This window comes from Diplotaxodon limnothrissa, linkage group LG16 (genome assembly GCF_057381915.1).
Source record: "Diplotaxodon limnothrissa isolate DT_005_m linkage group LG16, D_limnothrissa_male_GT1.1, whole genome shotgun sequence".
Classification (NCBI taxonomy): domain Eukaryota; kingdom Metazoa; phylum Chordata; class Actinopteri; order Cichliformes; family Cichlidae; genus Diplotaxodon; species Diplotaxodon limnothrissa.
In genome coordinates this window covers 7,844,416-7,869,498 of record NC_140611.1, presented here as the reverse complement: position 1 = coordinate 7,869,498, position 25,083 = coordinate 7,844,416, and the positions used below count along the sequence as shown (strand labels likewise).

Sequence of the window (25,083 nt, the reverse complement as noted above, 5' to 3'; positions counted from 1 at the left end):
GTTGGTGTGTATGTGTTTGAAAGATAGTGATAGCAAGAGGGAGGAGGGGAAATTTTTAAAAGTTGAGTGGTGTGTGTGTCTGTGTGCGTGCGCCTTTATATCCATAAAGCAGAGAGTATGTGTTTGTTTGCCAAATGTATGCATTCGGATCATCTCCCTCGATAATTACAGATGCTGTGGCACATAAATACATGTCTACTGAGCATGCCTGTGTTTAACGTCTGAGAATAGCTGAATCTTTTAATATTTTGCTTCTATATTAAGTGTTTTTTTAGATTGCCATATGCCACAGGAGGTTTATGGACATCAGTTATTTAAAGAAAACTAAGTCAGATTCCGCACTTAATGCCCAAAAAGTTCCTTGTGGAATGCCTTGAAACCCTGAAACCAGTTGATAGATATGAGCACTTATCACATTTATCACAAAACACTGTAATATAGCATGCTGTTTTGCTTGTTTGCAGGTCTCCTACTCATTTCAAGGTGAAGGCTCAGGTCCGGGTTTGCGAGATGTGGACGGCTAACTGCATGGAGGAAGTGTGCGAAGGAAGCACGAACCCCGAGAGGAGCTTCGTGATGGGCTGGCCCACCTGTAACTGTGTAGCCACCTTCAGGTATGTACAAATTGTTCACATCCAAGAATAGGAATTCCTAGAAGGTGAAATGTAGCCATGTTTTTTCAAATTATCTTGATTCGATCAAACAGGAGAAGCTTGAGGTAACTCAATTTCCTCTAAAGTATTCATTGCCAGCCCGTTAACCGCTTACTCCTGAATATTTCTGGAAAAGTACGCAATGTACTGAGGTGCAGATGTACAGTATAGTAGAGAACCCCACCGCAAAATCCATAAAAAGCTTAAGCACAAAGGCAGCTTTCAGTCATAAAGCTGTCTCAGTAAAAATAGAGCGAGTAACCACACACAGGCACAAACATGCAGCACGTACAGATGTATTCAGCGCCGTATATTTGCACCTGCCTTAGCAGCATCTACACCTGTGTACCCATTCACAAACACACCCATTATATTTTCCATCAAGAGGAATCCAGTCATGGCTCCAGGGGGAAGTCTGGTTTTTAACTGCGGGAGTTACATAACAAAGCAAGAGCGACAGTTACTTTTCCTCTGATTGTGTTTTGTAACATCACTGATTTCATTTCAGCTCTGAAGAGACTAAGGACAAGTGGCTGGCGCTCGTCAACAGGTAACATATTGATTAGAGGTTCTTTTTCTTTGGCCCTAATGCTTTGTTTAGCTTAAAGTTCTTCCTTGCAAATCAGATTCCCCTCTACAGGCCAGAAAGGATTTGATTTTAAAGAATAAAATGATTAAGCTGAAGCCTCCACAGCATGAATGTTTTGTATTAACAGACAAATTCATAAACTTATACAAAAGTGTTATTCTAAAACAATATTCTCGCTATAACACTGACCTCCTTCCCATTCCCTGTTTTCCACCAAACTCAGTCGGATAAGTGAGGGAAAAGAGAAGGACGACCCAAAGACCATTCCTCTGAAAATCTTCGCAAAGGATATTGGAAACTGTGCATATGTAAGTTTCCCTTCATCCCCCGTGAGTTTTCATTGCCTCTGTCAGCACAAAAACAGCTATTATAACATCTCTAGCACCACTATAACTTACGGATCACACAAACATCTACATATTTCCGTGATGTTTACCCAAAAATGTTTCCACCAGGCCAAGACGCTTGCGGTCAGCAACACAGACAGCACCACTGAAGTCATCCGCATGGCTCTGCTGCAGTTCAGCATATCAGTAAGTAACCGAAGGCCTGTGTTCAGGATCCAGTGATTGATGATCGCTAGATATTAAACTTTGTCGTGCGATGCTACAAAACTCTCTCGAGGCTCTCAGTAATGGACCTTCTGGGATTCACAAGCTCTGTGAAACAGTGCAAAACCTGATGGCTGAAGTGGTGTCAGAGCAGTTTTTACTAAAGGAGTTTCTTTTTGCAATCTCATTAAAAGTGATTCTCTTTTTCTCTTCTTAGGGTTGCGTTAAAGACCACCGGCTGTGGGTGAACTCCATTAAGGATGACCCTCCATATCCACTTATCGGTGAGTCCTACTGACATCACTGTATAAAACAAAATAATAAAAAATAGCTTAAAGCAGTCACATTATACCCCTTTTTAATGAGTTTATGTAAGTCTCACAGGTACCTCGAACTGGTTATGAAACAGAACTTTATTTCAGCCTTCATGAAGACCCCGCAGTTTTATCGGCGTTTTTAAATCCAACTAAGCCGTTGATGCCCACGGCCTTTTTAGGTAGCGCTCTGTGAATGAATGACTGCAGCAGCCAGTTGGCGCAGTAATCCATTCATATATCAGATGCAGCCATGATTTTGCTTCTGGCTTTCTCTCTAAGTCAGGGATGTCCAATTCTAGGCCTCGAGGGCCGGTGTCCTGCAGGTTTTCAGCTGATCTAAATGGCTAAATTACCTCCTCAAGATGTCTTGAAGTTCTCCAGAGGCCTGGTAATGAACTAATTTGCTTCAGGTGTGTTGACCCAGGGTGAGATCTAAAACCTGCAGGACACCGGCGCTTGAGGCCTGGAGTTGGACACCTCTGCTTTAAGTGATCATTTTAGATCTAAATGAGGCCAAATCATTGCACAGCGTAGGCCTCCGTGCGTGTATCATGATTTTATAAAATCAGGTTTTTATCAGTGCAGAGGGGAAGCTTGGAACATGGTTTGCGCGTGCTACTTCATAGGCACGGTGTTGTCTGACAGCAGAAAATGAAAAGCACAGAAACAAGAGGGACCCTGCTGGGATTTCATGGGTTTTAAAATTCAGTACAGAGAAGGGAAGAAGTAAGCAGAGTAAAAATGGAGCCAAAAAAAAGCAATCTGAGGTCAGTAAGGACCAGAGAACAAAAGAAAACATAAAAAACGCAGTAACTGACACACAGTCTTTTGTTTACTGGTTCCCATAATTTCCTATTCTCCCTCAGCCTTCTGATATCATTAGCTGCGTAATTTGTTAACACTTGCTGGCACGTTGTGCTCGTAGAACAAACAGTTTGGCCCTTGAGTTTGGAGAAGCTGCTCTAGCTAGGAAATAACAATGGCTCACTGTCCTATTTTGGCAGATCTGCTGACCAGCTGGGGTATGTGCTTATCTAGTTTTGATGTCACAACCAGCTGCAAATCTGAGCACCTCATTCAAAGACACACACTTTCTGATCTGCGGAGAAAAGGAACAAGGAGACAAGGTCTCTTTCTTGTGTTTTTATGGGTCTCCAGTCGCATCTGGGACACACAATAGATATGGCTGAATTTGATTACCTTAAAATATTTCCCTTTTAAAGGCACCCTTAAAAGAAGTAGTTCAACAGTTGGGTAATGATGTAGGATGTGGTGAATAACAAAACGTACTGACATCTAGAAACACAGCGTCTCTTCCTCAATGAGTATTTAGAAAAAAACTCTCCACTTCTCACTTCTATGCATGCATCAGTGGTTCAAAACTCACCATCTGGGAACATTTCAGAGGACGTGGTTTTCTTGTGGGTTTTTTGTGTTACCATAATCTTTTGTTTTGTAGTCCACACAGAATTCCTGACACGCAAACACAGAATTTATGACGCTGTGTTGCAAAATGCAATGCTGTATATGCCCCTTTTTTTTAAAGCATCATGTGAGGTGCACAGACTGCAAACACCAGGCCCTCCAGCGCTAAACTTTGACCTTTCATTCAGGCCACGAGTTTCCCTTCAGCATCAAGATGAGCCACATTCGAGACGTTGGGAGCAATTGTGGAGGACTTGGAGGAGGAGGAGGGAAGGATGTGCTGAGTCCCACAGACTGCCCAGGGGTTCTTCTGTTGGACCAGTGTCTCCCTCCAGACACGCAGTGCCAATTTATACTGAAACCCAACAAGGCTGTCCTTGGGCAGACTCAACTTTTAGGTAAGGGATTTCATAGTCAGTATGTGTCTGGTATTTTGGTTGTGTTTATTAGTAGTAGGTATTAAAATTACATCCACCATTAAGTATTTAAAGTTAATCGTTTGGGGTTTAAAACGGTAGCATTCTGATGATGGCCCTTCATGCACCACGGAATATTCATGAAGTGAGAGAAGTAAACATTGTTGTTTTTGTCATTACCGTGGCAGCTTAGGTTTTCTGAGTACATGGTTGGTCACTGTGAGGAATCCATCCATAAATCTAACTCTCTGTGAAACCACAAGAGGAAATATGAGGATACAGAAGTATTAATACAGAACTGAAAGTACTTCCCAGAGCGAGTTCCACTTATATAAAACATTTCAGTATGTTTGTGCTCGTCTTTGAGGTTACCGTCGTGTTTGTTAGTCCTCAGTTTGAATCAGCAGGTGGACAAGAAGGGGAAAAAAAGCGTCATCGACGGTGGGAAGAGCATTTTAATGGAGCGGTGGGTTACAGCAGGGGTTGGAACAGACGCGGTGTCAAAATAAGAAAAACATCGGACAGACAAAGAGGAAGAAACCCCAGAAGGACCGGATAAATGTGGGAATAGGAAGATGGAAAGTAGAAAGAGATGACACAGCTATTGAGTAAGTGTGGAAGGTCAGTAGAGGTGAAGGAAAAAGAAACAGACAACTATGGCAGAGAGAGAAAGGATTTGCAGACCAAAAGACTGAAACTTGGACCTTAAAGCGGAGAGGTACGGATAAATTAGGAGGAAGAAAAACAACATGACGGTGGACAGGAGTGAGGATGAACTGCGGGTACGGAGACCAGGATGGAAAAAGGACATGATGAGGTTTAGTGGCGGGAAGAAGCAGAGGAGAAAAAAAATGTGTGTTTTCCAGTCAAGTAGGCTCCAGTTTGCCAACCGCAAGCTTTGCCTCAGATTCCTTTGCTTCAGGCACAACAGGGTCTTACGTAATCTCTCCATAACAGCCCCGCCACCATACATGCCTAATTGCTCGCGCCCAACCAGAAAGCTAACGAATATGTGTTTACTGGCTTGTAGCCCTGACAAAAGCCTCATTTCAGCCATTTATTCTCAAACAATCACACAGGAAATTGTACATGTTTAACAACTAGCGGGTGTATGACAAATAAAACTCCTCCAGTTGTTCCCCAACATGCTTCATGTCCAGTTTGTGCCAGTCTACTGGGGAGATACTGTAACTGGACAAAAAGCCTTTGAGGTGGCTCATGGCAGCAACAGAGAGTGAGGCTGAACGTGGATAAAGAACCACTGCACACAGCAACACAGATCTATGCTGTCTCAGCACTTGAAAAATGAGCAAAGATTTTGTACTAGACCTATAAAAACAGGTATTGTTGTGCATTCAACTGCAAGAAGAGATTTTCTATGTTCCCATTACAATATGAACCATATTACTGGCATGTCCACCCTTGGAAGTGGCTTAAAGTCTGCTTGTCAAAGCATTCATTTCCTACAGTTCAGTAGAGCCCAGTGTTGCCAACTCCTCAGTAAGGAAAATCGTTATTGGTTGTCCTAAAAGTCGCTAAATGACGTCATCGCCTAATTTGCATAATTTGTCATGCTTATGTAATTGTAACCTAACTTTTAGGAGAGAGAAATAGCATCCTGGACGAGACGTAAAGTGAGTAAAAAACACCCTAAATGCATTCTGAATATATTTGGAACTACAAATTAAATTCTTTTAGCAATTATTGTTTTTTTAGTCATTCCAACCCTCCTCCTTTATCCGGGCTTGTGACCCAAAACAGCCTCTGGCGGAGTTACACACACACACACATAGACACACAAAAAAGTCTGTGTGTGTGTGTGTGTTTTAAGTAGGTTTAAAGCTTGTGATCCACAAAAAGTAAGAGTAAAAGAAGAACTGACGTCATTACAGTCAGGGCGGGAGCAGCGGCTTCGCTCACTGGAGGTTCATTTGCAGGATGCGTAGGGGTGAACGTCTCCTGCTCTGACAGCAGCTGGGGGGGAGTGTTGCGTGAGGACTATCCGCCGCCTGTGAGCGCTTCGGCACGGGCGAGGTGCCCACGGTAGCACCGCTGCTTGTTGAGAGTAAGAGCGATACGTGCTTTCACGTCAAAAAGTGGTCATACGTCTTCCTAATAACACCAGCAAAAGTCGCCATATTTGTCGTTAGTCGCTTTTTTTGAAAAAAAAAAAAAAGTCACTAAGGGGGTCTGAAAACTCGCAAAGTATAGCGGCAAGGTTGCTAAGTTGGCAACACTGACAGAGCCAGGTTGGCCCATCCTCTGGAGCTAGCTACACCGGCAGTGTTGATTTGGTTATTTGGAAAAACTAAGAATCGAATAGAATTATTGCATTTATGCAAAGATGAAAGATTATTCCATTTGCCTAAAAATGAAATAAGTAAACTACTAACATGTCAGCACCTGTAATCTGGGGTTTCTATTACAGGACACTGACGTCACTGTGTAGTCATGTCTGTGGTAATTTCATTGTCAATGAAGAGAAATACAACATCTAGCACCTGTTTTATAACACAGTAGAAGATTAGTGTAAGATGACAGAGACTGCCCACCCAGACATGTCGTCTGTGTCTGTTTCCTCATTCCACTGTCTCTAAAACGGTTCCCTGCCTCGAGAGCCGTAATGATGTAACACCTGATTTACACCAAGGTCATGTTTTTTCATTTTTTGATGGCAAAGGCCTGCTGAGAAGTGCCAGAACAGGCCAGTAAATCTGTTACTGTTGAACTTTGTTCCAGAGTGTATTTGGGCATCACGCCACGGCAGATTGTTAAATAATGAATTCTATGTGAGGTATGGCGTGTATTCTGAGGGCCCTTTCGGGGCCGATGGGTCCCCCGCCCACCGAAAGAATCTTTTGTTTGTTAGGTTGAGTCCCACCCTTGGATACAAATCACCGACACTTAATAACATAAATGTTATCATTTCAAGATTGTTGGCAATTCAAAGCTGCTACAATTACATTTCACTACAATGGCCCTTTAAGAGATTTAATGCACTGTTTGCACATTTTGCCCGTCTAAAAACGTCGGCGGTGGCTCAGAAAGGCAGTGCTGCCACAATTAGTGACGAATGAGTCATTATCATAACATTTGTGATATGAATCAAGGTTTTTGAAATGCATTTCAGCCCGGAGTGACATTTTATTTAATCAGCAGTCCAAAACACAAAGAAATTAAGTCATTATTAAATATACATTTCTTCTGTTTAGCAGCTAATTGTAATTCTAATGCGCTCCACGGGAGTTAATCATGCTAAAACTAGCTTTTTAAACTGCTTGTTTATTTTAGATGTCTAATTACACGCTAAAGTAAATGTACATTCTTATTTATAGGCACTTCAGTGCACACGTGCTATGCAAAAACATGCTGAGCTGGTGCTTGAACTACACAGGCAGACATTGTGCCTTTGCACTGCTGTGCAAAAACTTAGGAAAGGGAACACGCAGTCACATGCACATGTTCTTTTTAGCCTTTATTGAGACAGGAAAGCAGAGATGTGACCTATATCAGCTCGCTATGAGGTTTTGTTAAACGCACCCGCATGAGTAAACAGAGTAAACCATCGTCTATCACATCTGCTTTCATTGGTTTTCATTTCTCAACCATGAGCAGCGCGTTAGCATGATGCATGATGAAAAGCTCCTGCATCTGACGCTGATGGGCAATTCGTAAGCAGTTCTGCCCGAAATTCAAGCCCACAAAAGTAAACATTACGAAACAGTTTCTGAGTCTGCACTTTTGAAGCTATGTGAATCAAACAGTTTGGTTTCCTGAACGTACCTTGGGGCACATTCGCCATCCATTACTCAACAACAAAAGTTTGATTATATCTCAAACTAAAGTTCTCCTTCCTCTATTTTTATTTTCCTACCCACAGAGCCTGGTCAGCAGAAGTCTTTTAAGAGAAAGAGATCTCTGATCAATTGGCCTTTCTGGAGAGGTTCGAGCACACAGCTGGACGGCGTGCCCCTGTCCCCAACCTTGCTCTCCGCCGCTCACGGTCGGCTGTTCGGACAGCCCTTGAGCTCCATCTGCTCTCCAGAAAACGGCCTGCCTAAACCTGTCATGGTAAGCCGAGTGGAGTTCACATAACAGGGGTCAGGACCCTGACTTGAGGGAACACAGGTTGACTGTTTAGTTAGGGAACGAGAGACTTGAGGGTGTGAGAAAGTAGATTATTTTAGGAGCATTTTATTTGACTTCTACTGCTGCAATCTTACTATTCTATGACTTTAATACATCCACCAACCACTTAAAATAATTGGCGGACCCATTTTCCATTTTAGATTAAATCAGATTTTTTTTCCTGGAAACAGAATATATTTTAATGTACACATTCTTCTTATTGGGAGTGAGTGACCCTCTCACTGAGGTGTCCTCTAAGAGAGACGTCTTTCTTTCGTTCTTTGTAGAAACACTGATTCAGACACGTTCCTCCTGTTGGTCCACAGAAGAATCTGTTAAAGGGAGGTGCCAAATTGAAATCGAGATAAAAATTCTGGCAGGAATTCTTTGCAATTAAGACCTCAGTGGAATGAAATGCCTTCTGCCATTAGGGCCTGTTTCCTAAGCTCCCGCTTGTGTAATCTCTGACATTAAGTTCTCCTGTTTCATCAAATGACATTGTTATTAAACTGAACAAGTTGGTAACCTTCTGTTTCGATGTTCCCCCAAAGGACATGCTGGCATTTCTGTACCTGGAGGGGCCATACACCAGAGGCGTCTTCAGGCGTTCAGCTGGAGCAAAAGCCTGCCGGGAGCTCCGAGACAGGCTGGACAGTGGGAGCGAGGACGCGGAGATCACACACCAGTCTGTGTTCGTCATCGCTGCTGTCCTCAAGGTAACCACACACACACAGCTCTTCCCCCGTCTCTCTTTCTTGTTTGAAACTGAAAACAGGCACGACTGATGTTGGTCCAAAGTCACCTTAGTCCAGACAGGATAATCTGTCTCTGCATAGCCAGGCAGACGGCCAGTCACACACACAAGGTGCAGCATTGTTCAGGATCCAGGCCAAACGGCTGTCATACAGTCGGGCATCCAGGGAGTAGCTCGGGCCTTCTTCTTCTTCATTTATTTCTTTTTTTTAGAGATGGTCCAACTCCCTTTTTAAATTTTGTTTCACTTGTTTTCCACATAGAGTGCAAGGATTGTCAGCCTCCTGTGATATAAAGGGGTGGCTGTAGCCCTTTAAATTGCAGGACGGAGAGGAAGTCATTTACTAGTCTACCGGTTCAATCCCTGGCTGCTCCAGTCTGCATGCTAAAGTATCCTTGAGGAAGATATATCACTGTCAGCAATCATCACAACTCCTACCTGTTGTGCCAGTAGCCTAACTTTAATTTCACAAGTAAAAATGCACTAACATAATTGGATTTGTTCAGTGATTATTATACGACCACCAAGCTAGGATCGAAAGAACCACAACCACAGATGAAGCCATAAAAAAGTGAGAGCAGCAAAAATCCCTTTGACAGTTGTTTCCAGTCTATAATGCCTGTCTGTCAGTATAAGGCATTCTTCAGCTTCACTTATAAACGTTTTGCATACAGGACTTCCTGCGAAATATCCCAGGCAGCATGCTGTGCGTGGACCTGTATGACCAGTGGATGGAAGCGATGGAAGGAGGAGAGGAGAGGATACCAGCTGTCCAGAGGTAAGAGATCTCTCTTGAAATCCTAAAACATGCGATATCTAAGGCCGTGATCGTCCTGCTAATCGTATAGCTGTCAGTGTCTGACAAGAAGATGCAAATCCTACGCGCATTTTACATAAGTCAGCAACACAGGACAGGAAAGATTGAATAAATGGCTGTTCTGGTGGCCTGTGGTAGAGTAACACCTTAGACGCTGTTGGTTTTTTCCTTTAATTACCTACAGTTTATGTTTAGAATGAGAACTAAAAACAGAGAGCAGGGATGTGTGTATTTCCAGTAGCAACAAACAAAATTCCTTCTGCTTAGGAGAAAAAGCAACAGTGGAAATTCTCGTCCGGGCAGAAACAAGCAGCCGTACTGAAAGGAAGAAGCAGGGACCGAGGATGTTTTTCGTAATGTGTTTGATCTCATTTCCTGCCCCACTCCCATTAGGCTCCTCCACCTCCTTCCCAGTGACAATCTGCTTCTGCTGCGACACGTGATCGCGGTACTCCACTGCATACAGGGCAGTGCCGACGACAACCAGATGAACGCCTTCAACCTGTCTGTCTGCATTGCTCCCAGCATGCTCTGGTCTCCGGCGCCAAGCACCCCTGAGATGGAAGGGGAGGCCACTAAAAAGGTGAGACGGGACAGGCCTATGGACACTTTAGAGCAGGGGTAGGCAACTCCAGGCCTCAAGTGCCGGTGTCCTGCAGGTTTTTGATCTCACCTGGGTCAACACACCTGAATCAAATGATAAGTTCATTACCAGGCCTCTGGAGAACTTAAAGACATGTTGAGGAGGTAATTTAGCCATTTAAATCAGCTGTGTTGGATCAAGGACATCTAAAACCTGCAGAACACCGGCACTCGAGGCCTGGAGTTGCCTACCCCTGCTTTAGAGACTTATCCAAATATAAAATCTTTAACTTGGCTGGTCACATTTAGTACAATAATGTGACATGTTGGGGGAAAACGCTTATCCAGCCTTCTTGCTGAGAGTTGAGGGAGATGTTTGTTGGAGTAATATGAGTCTCAGTGTAACAGCGGAGCAGTTTGCCTGCTCGGGGCCAAGAAATACTTCTGCACAGAACCTCTGGAAAAACCACAAATTTCTACACTTTGGTTTTTGTACATGCAAAATAAACGAGACACAGCATGAAACTTAAAGACTTTCAGAGGTGCTAATAGGAGGATTAGGTTACACAGAGCAAGGAGACCTACTTCCTTTGTTTCCCATCTACATACTACCCTGAGATCTGCTGCCTGCAGCTAAATTTTCTTAATGTATAGAGATTAGAGTAGTATCGTTGTTATCATCCCGCTCGCAAGAAAATGCGTTTCTCAAAAAGCCAAAGTGCTCTGATCTGCTTCCACAGGCAGTTTGCAGAGTGCGAGGAATTTAACATTTGGAGGGAAAAAACAGAAGCAAACTGCTCGTGACCAAGCAGAGACCTGAATTTGACTGACAGTTAAGTTACAGAGGCTTCACTGACACAGGTGTATACGTACACTAAGTGCTCACATGCATACTTCACGTCAGGCCAAGAGCCATTTGTCTGCAGACTGAAGGCTTTCCCCGTGGACGTGACTGCCCACCTCAGATCAGGAGCTGACCCACTGCCACACAGCAGTCACACACACGCAAACCCCCGTCCCACAGACGCGCACTGTCAGTCTCATTCACATGTGATCTTTGACAGTTACTCATAAGCCTCTTACATTCAGCTAAGCTTCAAATCCCCGAGTTTAGAACAAGACTCGGCAAGTTTAGCTTCTCGTATAGAGAAACACATGCACAGCATCTAGTTTGGTGAGTGTCACCGGGGTTAATTCTCGTTAATTGTAAAGAAAAACAAGAACAAAAACAGGAAATTTTATTTACCTCTCGAACTACTTTGTGACAATGTTGGAGTAGAGTCTGCATGAATATCACTGCAGTTTCTCTGTACTTTTGTGTATATAAAGTGAAGTCTGCAGTGAAGCAACCGTATGTCTTAGCCAGCCATTCTGGCCTGGAATGGCTTAATTCTACAGCCAGAGCCCACATAGGAAGGCCCCTCGCCCACCAGAGCCCATCATATAGTCACTGAAACCCTAAGCATACAAAGTCTGCTGATTTGTGGTCTGTTTGGAAAGTTACAGTTATTTAGTTACACATAATCTCACTGGGTGGCTGTTTTGCTTATCTTTTCCAATCTGTGTGTGTATGTGTGTGCGTGTGTGTGTGCGTGTTTGTCTAGAAGTGGTTGAGGTTCATTTGAGAAAACACGCAAAGAATTTCCTACAGAATCTGAGGACTGGGATGTTTTTGTGGAAAATTGTGTCACTGAAACACCCTCTTTCTCTCTCCACACACACACACACACACACACACACACACACACACACACACACACACACACACTCACATAAGTGCTCGTTGGCAAAAAATACCCTCATCACCCACAAATACTTAAATATCAGCTTCACAAATACTCCCCTGATAACACTTTCCCTCTCGCACACCGCATATTTGTGTGTTCGTCTCGAGCACAGGCGGCTATTTTCCTGGGGGGGGGGGGGGGGGGGGAAGACAAATTTTCAGCATTCCCACCTTGCAGTCAAAGACAGGGGCCAATTTAAAACTTTTTTGGGGGGGATCGTGGATGTGTATTGGCCGGTTTTCAACCTTTTCCGAGGACATGTCTGTGCTCACTGTTGGCCAGTTCAGTTTAGCCTTCGTGTCCCTCCTGCTTTCATGAAGCATATAATTTAAAGGTTTTTGGCTGAACATATCCCTTAAAGAGCATCTGAGGTAAATGCAGTTTGCGTCTAACTTTAAATGGAGACAGGAAGAGATAAATCATTTAGAAGTAAGTTGTTTTTCCTCAGGCTTGGCTCTGGAGAATGCAACTTTTGCTTTTCTTCTGCTTTGTTTTGCTTTTCTATATTATAGTAAAATCACAGAAAAGTGATACCCAGCTCAGAATGCTGCATGGATGGTTTTCCAGCGTGCACAGTTGCAGCATTTTTACGCACATACACGCCCAAATACTGGAAGATTTCTTCCAAATCTTGCAGTACTATTGTATACTCTTACAGTAGGAATCTGCAGTTCATGCAACAGATACATATTTTGTGAATGATGCATAGAGTTCGTATTTCCTGGTTTTCTGAATGCTTGAGAGAGTTAAAGATGACATCTCACTGAGGTGAACAAGAGGTTCTGAATGGGCTGCTGATGGATGAATAAGTGAAAATCTCCTGGATGCCCACAGGCTCCTTTTGTTCAGTGCTTTGCATCACGTAGCAGTGCTCACTCTCACTGGGTGACAGTGAGGGATGCTGAGTGTTGCCACAGTGGATGGATGCACAGATTTGATTCAGGGTAGATTTTTACACCTTCGTGATGCTAGCCTCCTATTTACGCTGCTGGTTTATATCAGCTAATTATTTGCTTCATTCGAAACACGCGTGTTGCCAACAGGGAAGTTGCCCTCTGGTTGACATACTATGCAAAGTCAACACCCATAACACGGTTGGAGGATCTTTCTCACCTGTTTTCTGTAATATTTAAATTTTATTAATGCCATTATCCATAGATAGAGCTATAGATCCAGTATCTAACGAGAACAAAAAGAAGGAATCCAAGGTCTAGGTGTTTTATCATGGCCATATGGCACCAATTCCTCCTTTCCAAAGAAACCTAGGTTGTCAGTGTTGGGTTATTTAAAAGTCTTGATCAGATATGTTATATCCAAAATATTGGAGGCGGATCAACTTTAAATACCCGCCTAATGTTAGCTCTGTTTGAAAATCAACAATTACCTTTCTGTTGCCTCCCATGCAGATGTAAAAAGTCAGTGTCACGGGAGAGATTTGCAACAAGATCTATGTAAATCATTGCCAAGGTCTGGCAGGGACTTGTTTTTGGTGGTTGGAACTGCGGCAGGTCCTGTATATTGATCGCAAGTTCCCAAAACTCGCACCCTGTTCACACATGTTTAGTTGTCTTTAAAAACCTGACCCGAGTTTGCTGGAAGAGCAATTTACCCTCCAGGACTTTGCGGCAGCAAACTGTGAGCAACTGCAATATGACTCCTTTTATAGAAAATAGAAATAAAAAAACTAGTTCAACGAGTCATAAATAACCACATCATCCAGTTTTAAATTATGTTTCATTTGTAAACGGACGGATTTAGGACATAATTCAGATTGACTGGGTGCTGTTGATCACGAACGCCACCGTTTGATTGATAGCGTGCATGTATGACCTCGACTAAAGTTGTTTGTGATGATGATTGGCTTCCTGAACACTTCAAAGAAACAGTTGTGGAGTTCATTGCGTTACATAACTCTGAATGTACAGCTCATCATCCATCATCTGCTAGCTTAAATGTAAATAAATAAACTGTGAGTGGTAGTTTAAAAAGTGGATTTTTTTCAAGCTTTAATAAAACGCTGGGTTTAGAGGAAAGAAAACCATTTTAAAGGACTTTTTAGCACAGCCTGATTACTCCTTGTTTGGACAGACGACGGTTTTTTGGCGCATACGGACACCGTGCAGACACAGACCAGACAACATCTGGCCCACAAACAAACAAATGAGTGTTTACCGGCGCAGTATTTCCATAGTGTCACAGGCTTATTTATGTACACATCAGGCAGATTTCAGTGGAAATTTCCCAGTGGCCCCGGCGTTTGCCAACTATTTGTGTCACAGGACGTCATGTGTGTAAATTTTGTCTGTTTAGTTTTAAAGGCAGCGGTTTCTGCCAAGTAGTGTGATTTGTTTGAGGATGGATTCCAACTGGGCTGATAAAACTCATAAAGCACAGACAGCGTTACAGTGTTTGAAGACATCAACTGAATGTGCTTAAATTAGTCGTTCAGCGGCGAACGATTGGTATTTGGATCCCTTTCAAAGATTCTTGCCCCTTTGTGACATTTGTGGCCGTGGTTTTGCTGCGAAAAGTCGTGATTGGCTTTAAGTTAAAAAAAAAACACAAAAGCACACAAAATGGGGAAAAAAACTACACCTACATTGTATTCGGTATCAAAGCCAACTGATGATGTCATAGCCAGTATTATCAGGACATTTTCCAGGGCTGGTAAGAAGGAATGGATGGAGGAGAGGGAGTCGATGTTTTCCCGTTCACTGTGGAGGTTGACATCAACGCAAGCAAATGAAAAGAAATGTTTCCCCAAAATGATAATATGGGAAAAAAATGTTAAAAAGAGCTTTTGACAGCTGTTTGAAAACAGTGCCACAAAGTTATTTGGGTCACTATATCATAGAGCAGTGATATCACAAGTCAGTAGCTACAGTATTAACAACCACACACAAGTTTAAGCACTCTGCTTCTCAGACGTTGTTCTGAGCATCTGCGTGACCCGTTTCCTGCTTTTCTGTCAAGTCAAAGTCAAATTTATTTATATAGCACATTTAAAACGAAAACGTTGACCAAGGTGCTGTACAATTAAGATAATTAAAAGAAATAAAAACATAGGGAGACATGATAAGAGTTAAGAAAAAGAATCATAAAATTAGAAGATTTGAGTAAGAAATAAGATAAAAGTAATACAAACTCATTCTGATTTAAAAGCCAAGGAATAAAAGTGTCTTTTCAGATGGGTTTTAAAAGTGTCCAGTTTTGGGGAGGTCCTGGTGTGAAGGGGCAGTTTGTTCCACAGTTTCGAATCAGTTACAGCAAAGGCCGGATCTCCCCTGTGCTTTAATCTGGACCTCGGGACAGCCAGGAGCAATTGATCCGCAGACCTCAGCGATCTTGCAGGAGTGTAGCAATTTAAAAGATCAGAAATGTATCAGGGTGCTGTGAAAATCTACACTTTTAAATGCTATTGGATAAATAGAAAGGTGTGAGATCTAAAAATACTTACATGTCTGCAGAATGTGCATCAAGTACAAGTATCAAGTTAAAAATATGACACAGGCCGTTCACACGACCATGGCTGCACAAAACTCCGGTTTTTAGTCTTATTAAAAATGGATTGTGTCAGTAATTTCAAATGAAATCAGCAGTTGGTACCTACACACCGCCTGGGATGTGGTGGCAGCAGGCAGACCTCTCTCTGCTCCGATTTGCCTCTACATCGCTTTTATTGGACCACTGACTTAGACATAAATGTCTTTGTGCCCCAGGATGGAAAACACAAGCTGTCGGCTGGTGCAACCCAGTCACGACGCCACGTTTTGTGTTTCACGTTGCAGTTTGTGAGTCCGATCGGTATTGCACAGACACATAACAGTAAACTTTCTGTGTTGCTAAATTATGGCTGAACTGGCTGCTTCCGTGAGGTCCAGCTTCAGCAAATGAATCTGTAAACACAAACACCTCTTAATCTATAAGAGTGAAAACTAATCGTTTGCCACCGAAGTAGAGCAAAGTGAAGATGTTGGTGACAACATGAAATAATCAGGCGCTGTTTGTTCCTGCAGGTTTGTGAGCTTGTTCGCTTCCTAATAGAGAACTGCAGCACCCTCCTGGGGGACGTCACATCACTCTTCAGAACCTTCAGCCAGAAGAGCAGCAGCAGCGACCATGGATCTGGTAAGAACTGAGATTTAGGCCAGACAATAAAGAAAGGACAGAATATCAGTAGGAATTTAATTTAAAAACAGTTAATTAGGATGTACAGGCTTTTTCTTAACATTTTATGATTTTGTGATCCAGTTTAGTTGTATAAGCTTGTAGGAAAAAACTGTTAAGAATGGCTGAGACAGTGACAAAAAAGCCAAGAGGTCTAGAAAATACTGCTCTCTAATAAAGTGCTTAGTATTGAGACTTGATTCCTACATTGTTAAAGAGTCTGATCCCATAAAAAAACAAACAGGCTGCAACTGTAATGGAAACATTTACAGATTTTGCAATTTGGGTTTCTTTTGCTTTCAGTTTTCTGACTTAATAAATGCAAACTGAAACCGCACAGCCAGAGCTATTACAGGGAGAGGTGTGGCATTAAAAAAATCTTGAATTGAGTCTACTTCATTGACGCATAAGATGGTAAAATTCCACAATACTCTGCACGCTCGCCCCTACCATCAACTGAAACTGAAAAAGCCACTAATGTTGTTGCACATGTAGTTGTATAACCTGCTGGTAAAAAAAGAAAGAAAAGCCTGTTAAACCTTATTTTGGGGGCAAAACCACCAAACATTTTAAGCGTTACTATCTAAGATTTAACTGGTTATTCTGAAAATGTATTTTAACCCAAAACAAATGCCTGGAGTTGATGACGCTCTTGTGGCAAAGCTTTGTTCTAGGAGGGTTTTAGCACAGCTAGTCCTGTGAAAAAACATAACAAAAAAAAAACAGATGCACATGGAGACGATGTTCTTGTGTCAAATTTGTTCTAAAGGTCAAGTGTGTGTGTTTTGTGTGTGTGGGATAAAGGATCCTTTATTTATTATCTGAAAAAGTACTGATAAAGCCTCACTGTGTTGCATCAAGGTGGTTTGGGACTGACTAGCTTGCTCTGTGTGGGTGCAACTGAATTGCCCAGGAGCTTTAAGTCATGTTGAGTGGGGTCAACAAATTGACCTGCAGTAATTTCAATGATTGCCAGGATCACATGATTAAGATAGCACTGAATATCCTCATTCATGCTGTTAGCTCTTCCTCATGCTGTAAGTAACCACCAGGGGTCAAAGAGCACATAGCAGAGATATGCTTTGTCCTCTGTTCTCCTCATGTGCACCAGTGAACTGTGACTTTGTTCATTCAGCTCAGGAAATGCTCTCAGTTAATTGAATCTTTTTTTTTGTCCTCTAGCAATGGCAACCAATCAGTTAAAGCGACTCTTTACAGTGAAAAATGGCACTGTTGCTAATTGCTAATAAAGTGAACCATGTTTTCTCCTTTTCTTCCCAGATGTGTCGTCCTTCCAGATGAACGACTCGTCTTACGACAGTCTGGAGAACGAGCTGAACGATGATCCCGAGTCTCCCTTCCAGGAACAGCTTCCGCTTCGCGACAAAGACAAGCCGGACAGCTGCAGCCGTGACTCTGTCATCACGCTCAGTGATGGCGACCCTGAACCTGACCCCGATTCTAACCTTTTGCTGCAGCTCCCGCCTCTGGCCAGACCCAGTAGGTTCAGTCCCGTGGTTCGACAGCCTCGCGTACGCCACGCCAACGGCTCGTCGCAGGGTCCTAGGAGACTGAGGAGGAGCTCAGAACCGGCCTTAGCCCTGGCTAGCATGCCGAGTTCAAGCATGGTGTTGGCTCATGCTGATAACCGCCACCCGTCAGTGAGGAAGGCGAGCTACGATGCTGCCATGGAGGGGGAAGCAGATGTGGATGAGGTTTTTCTTGAACAGGGGCTGAACGGGCTGCAGCTGAAAGAGGAGGGAGAGGATGGCTGTGAGAAGAGAGGAGTCAAAATCCAGAACAGCGGGCGGAGGAAGACGAAGCATGCCCCTCCACCGCCACTGCGACTGGATGCCAGTTGTTCCAGTCTGTCTTCACCGGCAACCTCACCAACCGGCTCCTCCCTCAGCTCCTTAGACTCTGCTTTCTCACAGTACTCCACTGACTACGCCACAAATGTGCCACTTCCGTTAAATGAACCCCTTCCTCTCTCCCCCCTTTTTCCTGGACGCCCACAGCAGTCCTCAAGGAGCTCTCCCCCTCAGAGAGAAGCGCTGGCTCATTGGCCACAAGCCACCCAACCCCCTCGAACCTGCCAAAGTGCTTCCCACTCTCATGGCCTCCACCCTAACACGTGGCTTAAAAGGGACCGGTGCCTGACGCTAAGGCAGCCCGATAGTGGACACACTGAGGAGGACCTGCCCGTGGTTAACGGGAAATCCTTCTCAACCACTAACTGCTTCTCTGTCAGTGCCCAGGAGGCCATGGTGACAAATCAAGACTGCAGACATAGGTCAAGCAGCCCTCCATCTTACCAGCAGGCTCTGCTGCAGCTGCAGCGCAGCCACTCTCCTTTTTACGGTGCGACAGAGAAGCCTCTGACAGTCAAAGATCTGAGACAGCTCCATGACCAGACCTCTCCTAACAAACTCAAACCAAACCCAGGAGCTGAGATCGCACAGAGGCTGGCTGAAGGTGGCTGCGTGCAGCCCCCAAAAGGTGTTTTCTTTGGACAGAGTGCCACCACTCTGGTCCTCCAAAGACAAAAGTCCCACTCTCTAACTCCTGCCATGGACATCCACAGAGGGAGGAAGACCCTTCCTCGCCGAGCATCTGAGCCTGCTAAGGTCAATGTGAACTCTAACCGTGGCCCCAGCCTTATCTTAGACAGACTTCCTGCTTCTAAAGCCCGGCCCCAAGACGGCAGAGCGTCAGATAACCACGCCAAGCCGCGCCTCTGCTTGTCGCCCTCTGCCACCAGGGCTGTAAGGGACTACTTTTCCTCACAAGGTCAAGAGGATGTGGACGCCTGCCTGCAGAGGAGTCATGAGGTCGCGCTAGCAATTGTGCAGGGTAAGAAGGAGTGGCAGAACAGGCGGTGCAGTGACCCGCGGCTGGAGGACTTTGAGCAACTTTTTTTTGCAGAAGAATCGTATGTGTAAAAAGGAACTTTGGAAAGACAAACTGTACAGGGGAGACTGACTTTCATGTGATATTGTAACTTGTACACAACTGTCTTTTTATTGTATTATTTTTCATATACTCCTTTAACCTGTTGCTGACTACTGTAATGGTACATCAGCGGTTTAAGATTTTTATGAGGTACAGATGCAGCGTAAGTGTAGCGTCTCGAACACCAAAAATCTGGTTTCTCTGGACAAAATGTTTCTCTCACCGCATCCTTGTGCACCTTCCAGATCTATGGTTGTTTCTTTTTCAGCATGTGATGAAAGTCTGGAGAGCTTGTCAGCAGTGGTATCGCAAGGAGACACCTTGTTGAGCAAGTGCATGTTGAGTTGGATGTACCAGTTTGTGTGTTTTGTCCATACATGTATGATCTTTTTGTTCCAGCGCTGCAGTGTTGACTCCATAGTGACACTTAACAGTAAATGGCCTTATTCCACTGTCTATTACCGTGATGAAAAGTATGTAAATACATACCCACAGATAATGTTAGCTATTGTTAGTTTGCACCAGTAATAAACAGTGTTATCTCTTACATAGCTTCTTCACAGGACCACACACACAGAAGTAAGGCCATTGTCATGTGCTGCCATTTTAAATGATCTCATGGAGTACTTTGTCCTGTATTATTATTAATATTATTATCTCCTTTACAGAACTGTGTTCAGCCTGTATAGTTCTCCATATTTATGATGCAGATATATATATATATGTATAAATCTCTATATAAATATATTATCTTGTTGTTTCGTATGTGGTGTGTGGTGTGAGGAAATCAAATGTGTATTTTTGTACATGCCAATTCTGCTGCTGCTGTCTTTATAGAAAGAGTATTTGCTACCAAATGCACCCTTTGTATATTGTGTACATTTGAATTCCAGCAGGAATTCACAAGAACCAAAATATAATTGATTTCAATAAATGTTGCTCTCGTGAAACTACTTTGCCAGTCAAATGTGAAATTTGTTCACAGGGGTGGTTTCGCGTGACAGTTTTGTGGCTATCACCAGGGTGGGATACAGGATGAGGATCATCATTAACATTTATTGCAAACAAATGAACAGCGTGTGGACACACTCCACCCTTTGATGGCTCTGCTCGGAAACCGAGGCCAGTTTGCTGTAAGGTACACCTTGCTGTAATGGGTTGGATCCACTTTTGCCTTCACAACATCCTTAATTGTTTGTGTAGCTTTAACAAGCTGCTTGGAAACATCCCCCAGAGATTTTGGTACATCACACAATTACTGAAGATTTGTCTGCTGCACCACCATGATCTCCTGATCTGGTGACAGTGGAGGCATTTAAGTGCAGTGAACTCCAAGTAAACTAATTTGGTTCAGGCTCAGATCATCACAATCACCAGCCTGAACTGTTGATACAAGGCAGGATGGATCCATGCTTTCATGCTGTTCCTGCCAAATTCTGACACTATCATCCTTATGTTGCAACAGAAATCAAGACTCATCAGACCAGGCAACATTTATTTTCCTGTCTTCCTTCTCTCACCCCAACCGGTCGCAGCAGATGGCCGCCCCTCCCTGAGCCTGGTTCTGCCGGAGGTTTCTTCCTGTTAAAAGGGAGTTTTTCCTTCCCACTGTCGCCAAAGTGCTTGCTCATAGGGGGTCATATGATTGTTGGGTTTTTCTCTGTATCTATGAAGCGCCTTGAGGCGACTTTTGTTGTGATTTGGCGCTATATAAATAAAATTGAATTGAATTGAATTGAATCTTCTGTTGTTGCTGCACACATCTCTCGGCTGACTGTAGATCAAGAGGTACAGCAGATCGGTTGGAAGTTTAACAGTTTGATCCCTGGCTGCGGCACACTGCATGCAAGACTTCTTGTGCAAAATACTGAACCCCAAGTTGCTCTCTAATGCATCAAGTGTTAGAGAGAAAGCTCTTAGAAAAAGCATAGAAAAACATGCTAGCAGGGATCTGTGTGAATGGGTGAATCAGCCCATTTACCACAGCTGAACAGGTGTGTCTAATAAAGTGAATTTAATTTGTAAATGAATTTATTAAAATGTCTTCAAATTTCCTGAAATCCAGCTTGGTAGTCCTTACTAATCTTACTACAACACAGGTGAGCATTAAAAAAAGTGTAAATATCCAAATATAAACTAAGGACTGTATGTAAAATATGTCTCTGTCCTGAGACCTAGTGGAACTGAAATCTGATTAATAAATTCCAAAATATGACAAAAGTGATGTTTAAAAACACTGGTCTATAAAGAGCTCATTACAGCTACATTTAAAGCTAAAAAAATAACACTTCTATCCATATTTTAATAAGTCAGCTTGTAAAGGAGGTCAGCTAATCAGAGCGCTACTCAAAAGTACAGCTTAACAAAGCAAGAACATAAGAAAACAATCTGGCCTAATGAGTACGGTTGAATAGTCCAAAAAATTTACCTCATATCGTGTTTAGCATTTAGTTTAAAAAGGTACAATTCCCTAAAGCCAACACTTATTCCAGCTGACCCAGAGTCTAAACTGATTCATGATTCTTCATGCATGACAACACCTTGACAAGAAACGGATCGTAAGGCAGCGTAATGTTCACAGGCTGTTTTCAAAAATCAAAACATATCAGTGTGCTGTGGCACGAAGTGGAAAGCACATGTTTTATTAACGTTTCCACGATCTCCACCACTTTATCAGTTTTGGTGACAAAAGTTTTGCTGGGGCATATTTACTGATCTTCAGAAGGTGAATCACTATGAATTATGGGATGGCAGTATCTTCGTTTCCTTGCTAAAGTATGGTGTGATGTATCCTGTGCTAAAGACGGTTTAACAAATCAGTGAAAAAGTAGTGAAAACCAAATGCACTCCTCATCATTTAGAATAAAGTGTTGTGTGACGAAATGTGTTGAAACAAATTACCAAACAAGCTGCGCGTGTGCTGTGAAACTCTCATGACTGCAGCAAAAAGGAAATTAAATCTGGCAACGGTGCGGGAGAGGGAGAAACTTTAGACCTGCACGTCTGATTAATGTGAGCGCAGAGAGTGGATGAATATCACCAAACTTGTTTCGAGTGTGTGGTTGTGGATACGGCCATCACAGCAACCGTGACGTCACCTACTGGTTAGTGAAGTCCCTTTGTGAAGGCTGGAGCTGAGCGACTTTGCGGGGGGTGATTCTGACTGAGGAACTAAAGAACACTGCACGCTCAAGGTCGACGTCTTTTGACTTGCTGGAGGTTTTCATTAGAGTTCAAACTCATTACGAGCATCTTAAAACCAAAGATAAAGGGAACAAGTGTCCATGTTTCCATTCCTCTATTGGGTTTTCTCTTACATGTTTTCCAAGTTTTGATCTTTTCCTTTATCACTCCATGAGTTTTTCTTCTCCTTGGACATCTCTGAATCGGTTTGATAACTTGAAATAAAGTTTTTTTTATGAACAATCCCTAGCTACATTATTATATAATCAAGGCTCACAAATCATGGTGGGATTCTTACAAAAAATCCCCAGTATGATTCCTACACAGCGGCAGAGGAAGAATTAAGTGGGGCTTTGTGATGGTTTCTCTAACCCTTGTTTATGAGTTTTTGTAAAAACCTTCAACACCGGCAGCCACGGTTGACTCATATATTTACAAGAAAACTTTGTAAGACGTCAACACCAAAAGAAATATAGACAGAATCATCAAAACCTTTCACATCTGTACACTTATGGGCCACATGTTTTCCACTAATGCATGATGTGGAGATATACAGGCACAAGCTGATGTTGCTAGGGAGACAGGTTGCACAGCAGGTTGGGAGAATTAGTCAAAACACAGCTTTGTCGGACAAACAGAGAGGTTCAGCTCAGTGTTAGAGGAACTACAGGCAAAAACGGGTTTTCTTACTATGAGTTCTTCAAGAACTCATGAGTGGCTGATCTCTCTCAGCCATATCTGACAACCAGCAGGCACCCTAACACCTGCTGGCCTCCAGATTTTTGCAAACTTCTGTTATGGGGGTAACAGAGCAAAATAGAGGAACATGTTCAGAGCAGCAAAATCTTCTAAAGATAGAATAAATCAAGTTGTTTGATGCTGTGCAAAAGTCTTGAGCGACCCCTCACTGTCTTTATATGTCAGTAGAAAAATGAGAAATGGGTGCATTTATGATGTTGAGGTCCAATGTGGAATTCATTGTGTGTTTTTCTATCCAGGTATGCTTTTACTGCACTGGCGTTGTGTCTGGGATCATTGTCGCACTGAAAGTGAAGCCTTTACCAACCAGATGCTTCCAGCTTTTATTGCACGGATCAAAATCTGACAGCAATTTTCTGTGTTTATAATTCAAACTGATCGAGTAGTATTTGAAATTGCCTTTGTTCTTGTTTTTTCCTGCTGCTGCTTCGTATTTTTATGCAATGCTGTTGTTCTCTATAATGGATCGGTCTACAAACTTTTAAGGGCAAGAATACAGGTATTCTTGAGGTTCGTACTCTATTTTAGGTCTCTTGCTAGTTTTACAGGTGCAGTTTGCGCTTCCAGACCTTAAGTTGCTCCCGTAGCAAAAGAAAGATTTGCTTTTATTTTCAGAAGGATGATAAAGGTTGTTTAACAGCCGCTTGGCTTCTCCATGAGATTCCTCAGCCAACGCCGAACTCGATGCACAGTGAGGTCACACTTGATCCCAGTCATGAATTTCAGACAAATCAGCAATCAGTATGCTTTCCCTCCCTTTGCTATACTGTTGACCCACTCTGAAAAGCATGCAACTCCCTGGGCAGTAACCCTGGTGTTATTCCCACATATTGTTTTTCTGACACACATTCTCCAGTTTTGGTGAAGCAGTAACGCTGCAGCAGGCGTGAGTGAACTCCCATTCGCTAAGACCCGCTAGACCCTGAATGTGATGTTGATTAGTTTTCTAAAGGCAAAATACAGGATCACAACACAACTGCACTAACACAGCAATACAACTGTAGAAACCTTCACAATGTTTTATAGAAGCTGCTGTAAAGAACCAAGCATGTTATGGCATTGTTTCTCCCTAGCTGAAAATCATAAAATAAGATTGTGTGATGGTTTATGGGGCTAGGTAGATGTACACAAGCACAGGAAAACATTTTTGTTTTACATTTGTACATATAAATACAGCAAATTATAGGAGTAGCTTAGAAGAATGTAAGACCTCCGACAAAGCTTAGTTACATAATAGGAGGGAAGATTTATGGGGTTGAAAAAATGCGGTCAAGAGAGCCTGGTAAAAACACCTGGTAAGAAGTCAGTGAGGGAAAAGACTGGATATGTGAAGGCATTTGAGCATATTAATGTGTATTCCCACTGAAATACTGTACGCAAAGCTATTTCTCAAACTTAATATTTCATGCGGTCAGTTTTAATGACATTAGCCATTTTCTACATGTTGCTGTGTGCTCAGCTAGCTAATGAGCTTGATTGTGTCATATTTGACTCAAGCTGTATATAAAAAATATACTTAGTCTCCAAAAACCGTAAAGCAAGAGGGAAGATTCAAGGGTTAACTATGATAGGGTTAAAGTTGGAGTTTTCAGTGGCAAGAAGGTGGCTTTCCTTTTACCATTGACAAGAAGCGTGATGCAAAGGTGACAAGTGTTGGTGTGATTATTTGGAAATAGAAGAAATATAAAATCATGTTGGTCTGGAGCTCCAGGCAAAATGTTGCCTCGTGGGGTAAGGACTTGGAGGGCTATGAGAAAGGTGGTGGATTGCTCCAAAACTACACGGATAGAGGTTGTTTGTGATTTGAAGGCAGTTAGGACCACAGTCCCCAAGAACACCATTGGTAACTCACTATTCTATAATGGACTTAAATGTTGCAGTGCCCAAAAGGTCCCAGTGCTCAAGAAGGCACATGTACAATCCTGTCTTAAGTTTACCATCTACCTGGGAGAAAGGGCTTGACCTTCCATTGTTGGAGGAAAAGAAATGCTGAGTATGACCCA

The 25,083-nt window shown here is 42.9% G+C and overlaps 1 protein-coding gene across 1 annotated transcript in view; it reads left to right on the top strand.

Annotated features, from left to right (window-relative positions):
- LOC146615669 (rho GTPase-activating protein 20-like) overlaps positions 1-20,039 on the top strand; it is a 30,870-nt gene extending 10,831 nt beyond the window's left edge. Inside the window, exons 4-15 of the mRNA XM_085374142.1 lie at positions 465-614; positions 1,162-1,203; positions 1,466-1,550; positions 1,698-1,775; positions 2,011-2,077; positions 3,724-3,933; positions 7,832-8,022; positions 8,631-8,795; positions 9,508-9,611; positions 10,044-10,233; positions 16,036-16,147; positions 17,468-20,039. Coding sequence (XP_085230268.1) covers positions 465-614; positions 1,162-1,203; positions 1,466-1,550; positions 1,698-1,775; positions 2,011-2,077; positions 3,724-3,933; positions 7,832-8,022; positions 8,631-8,795; positions 9,508-9,611; positions 10,044-10,233; positions 16,036-16,147; positions 17,468-19,128 — 3,055 coding nt within the window. The 3' untranslated portion in view covers positions 19,129-20,039. The remainder of the gene's footprint in view (positions 1-464; positions 615-1,161; positions 1,204-1,465; positions 1,551-1,697; positions 1,776-2,010; positions 2,078-3,723; positions 3,934-7,831; positions 8,023-8,630; positions 8,796-9,507; positions 9,612-10,043; positions 10,234-16,035; positions 16,148-17,467) is intronic.
- The last annotated feature ends 5,044 nt before the right edge of the window (positions 20,040-25,083 follow it).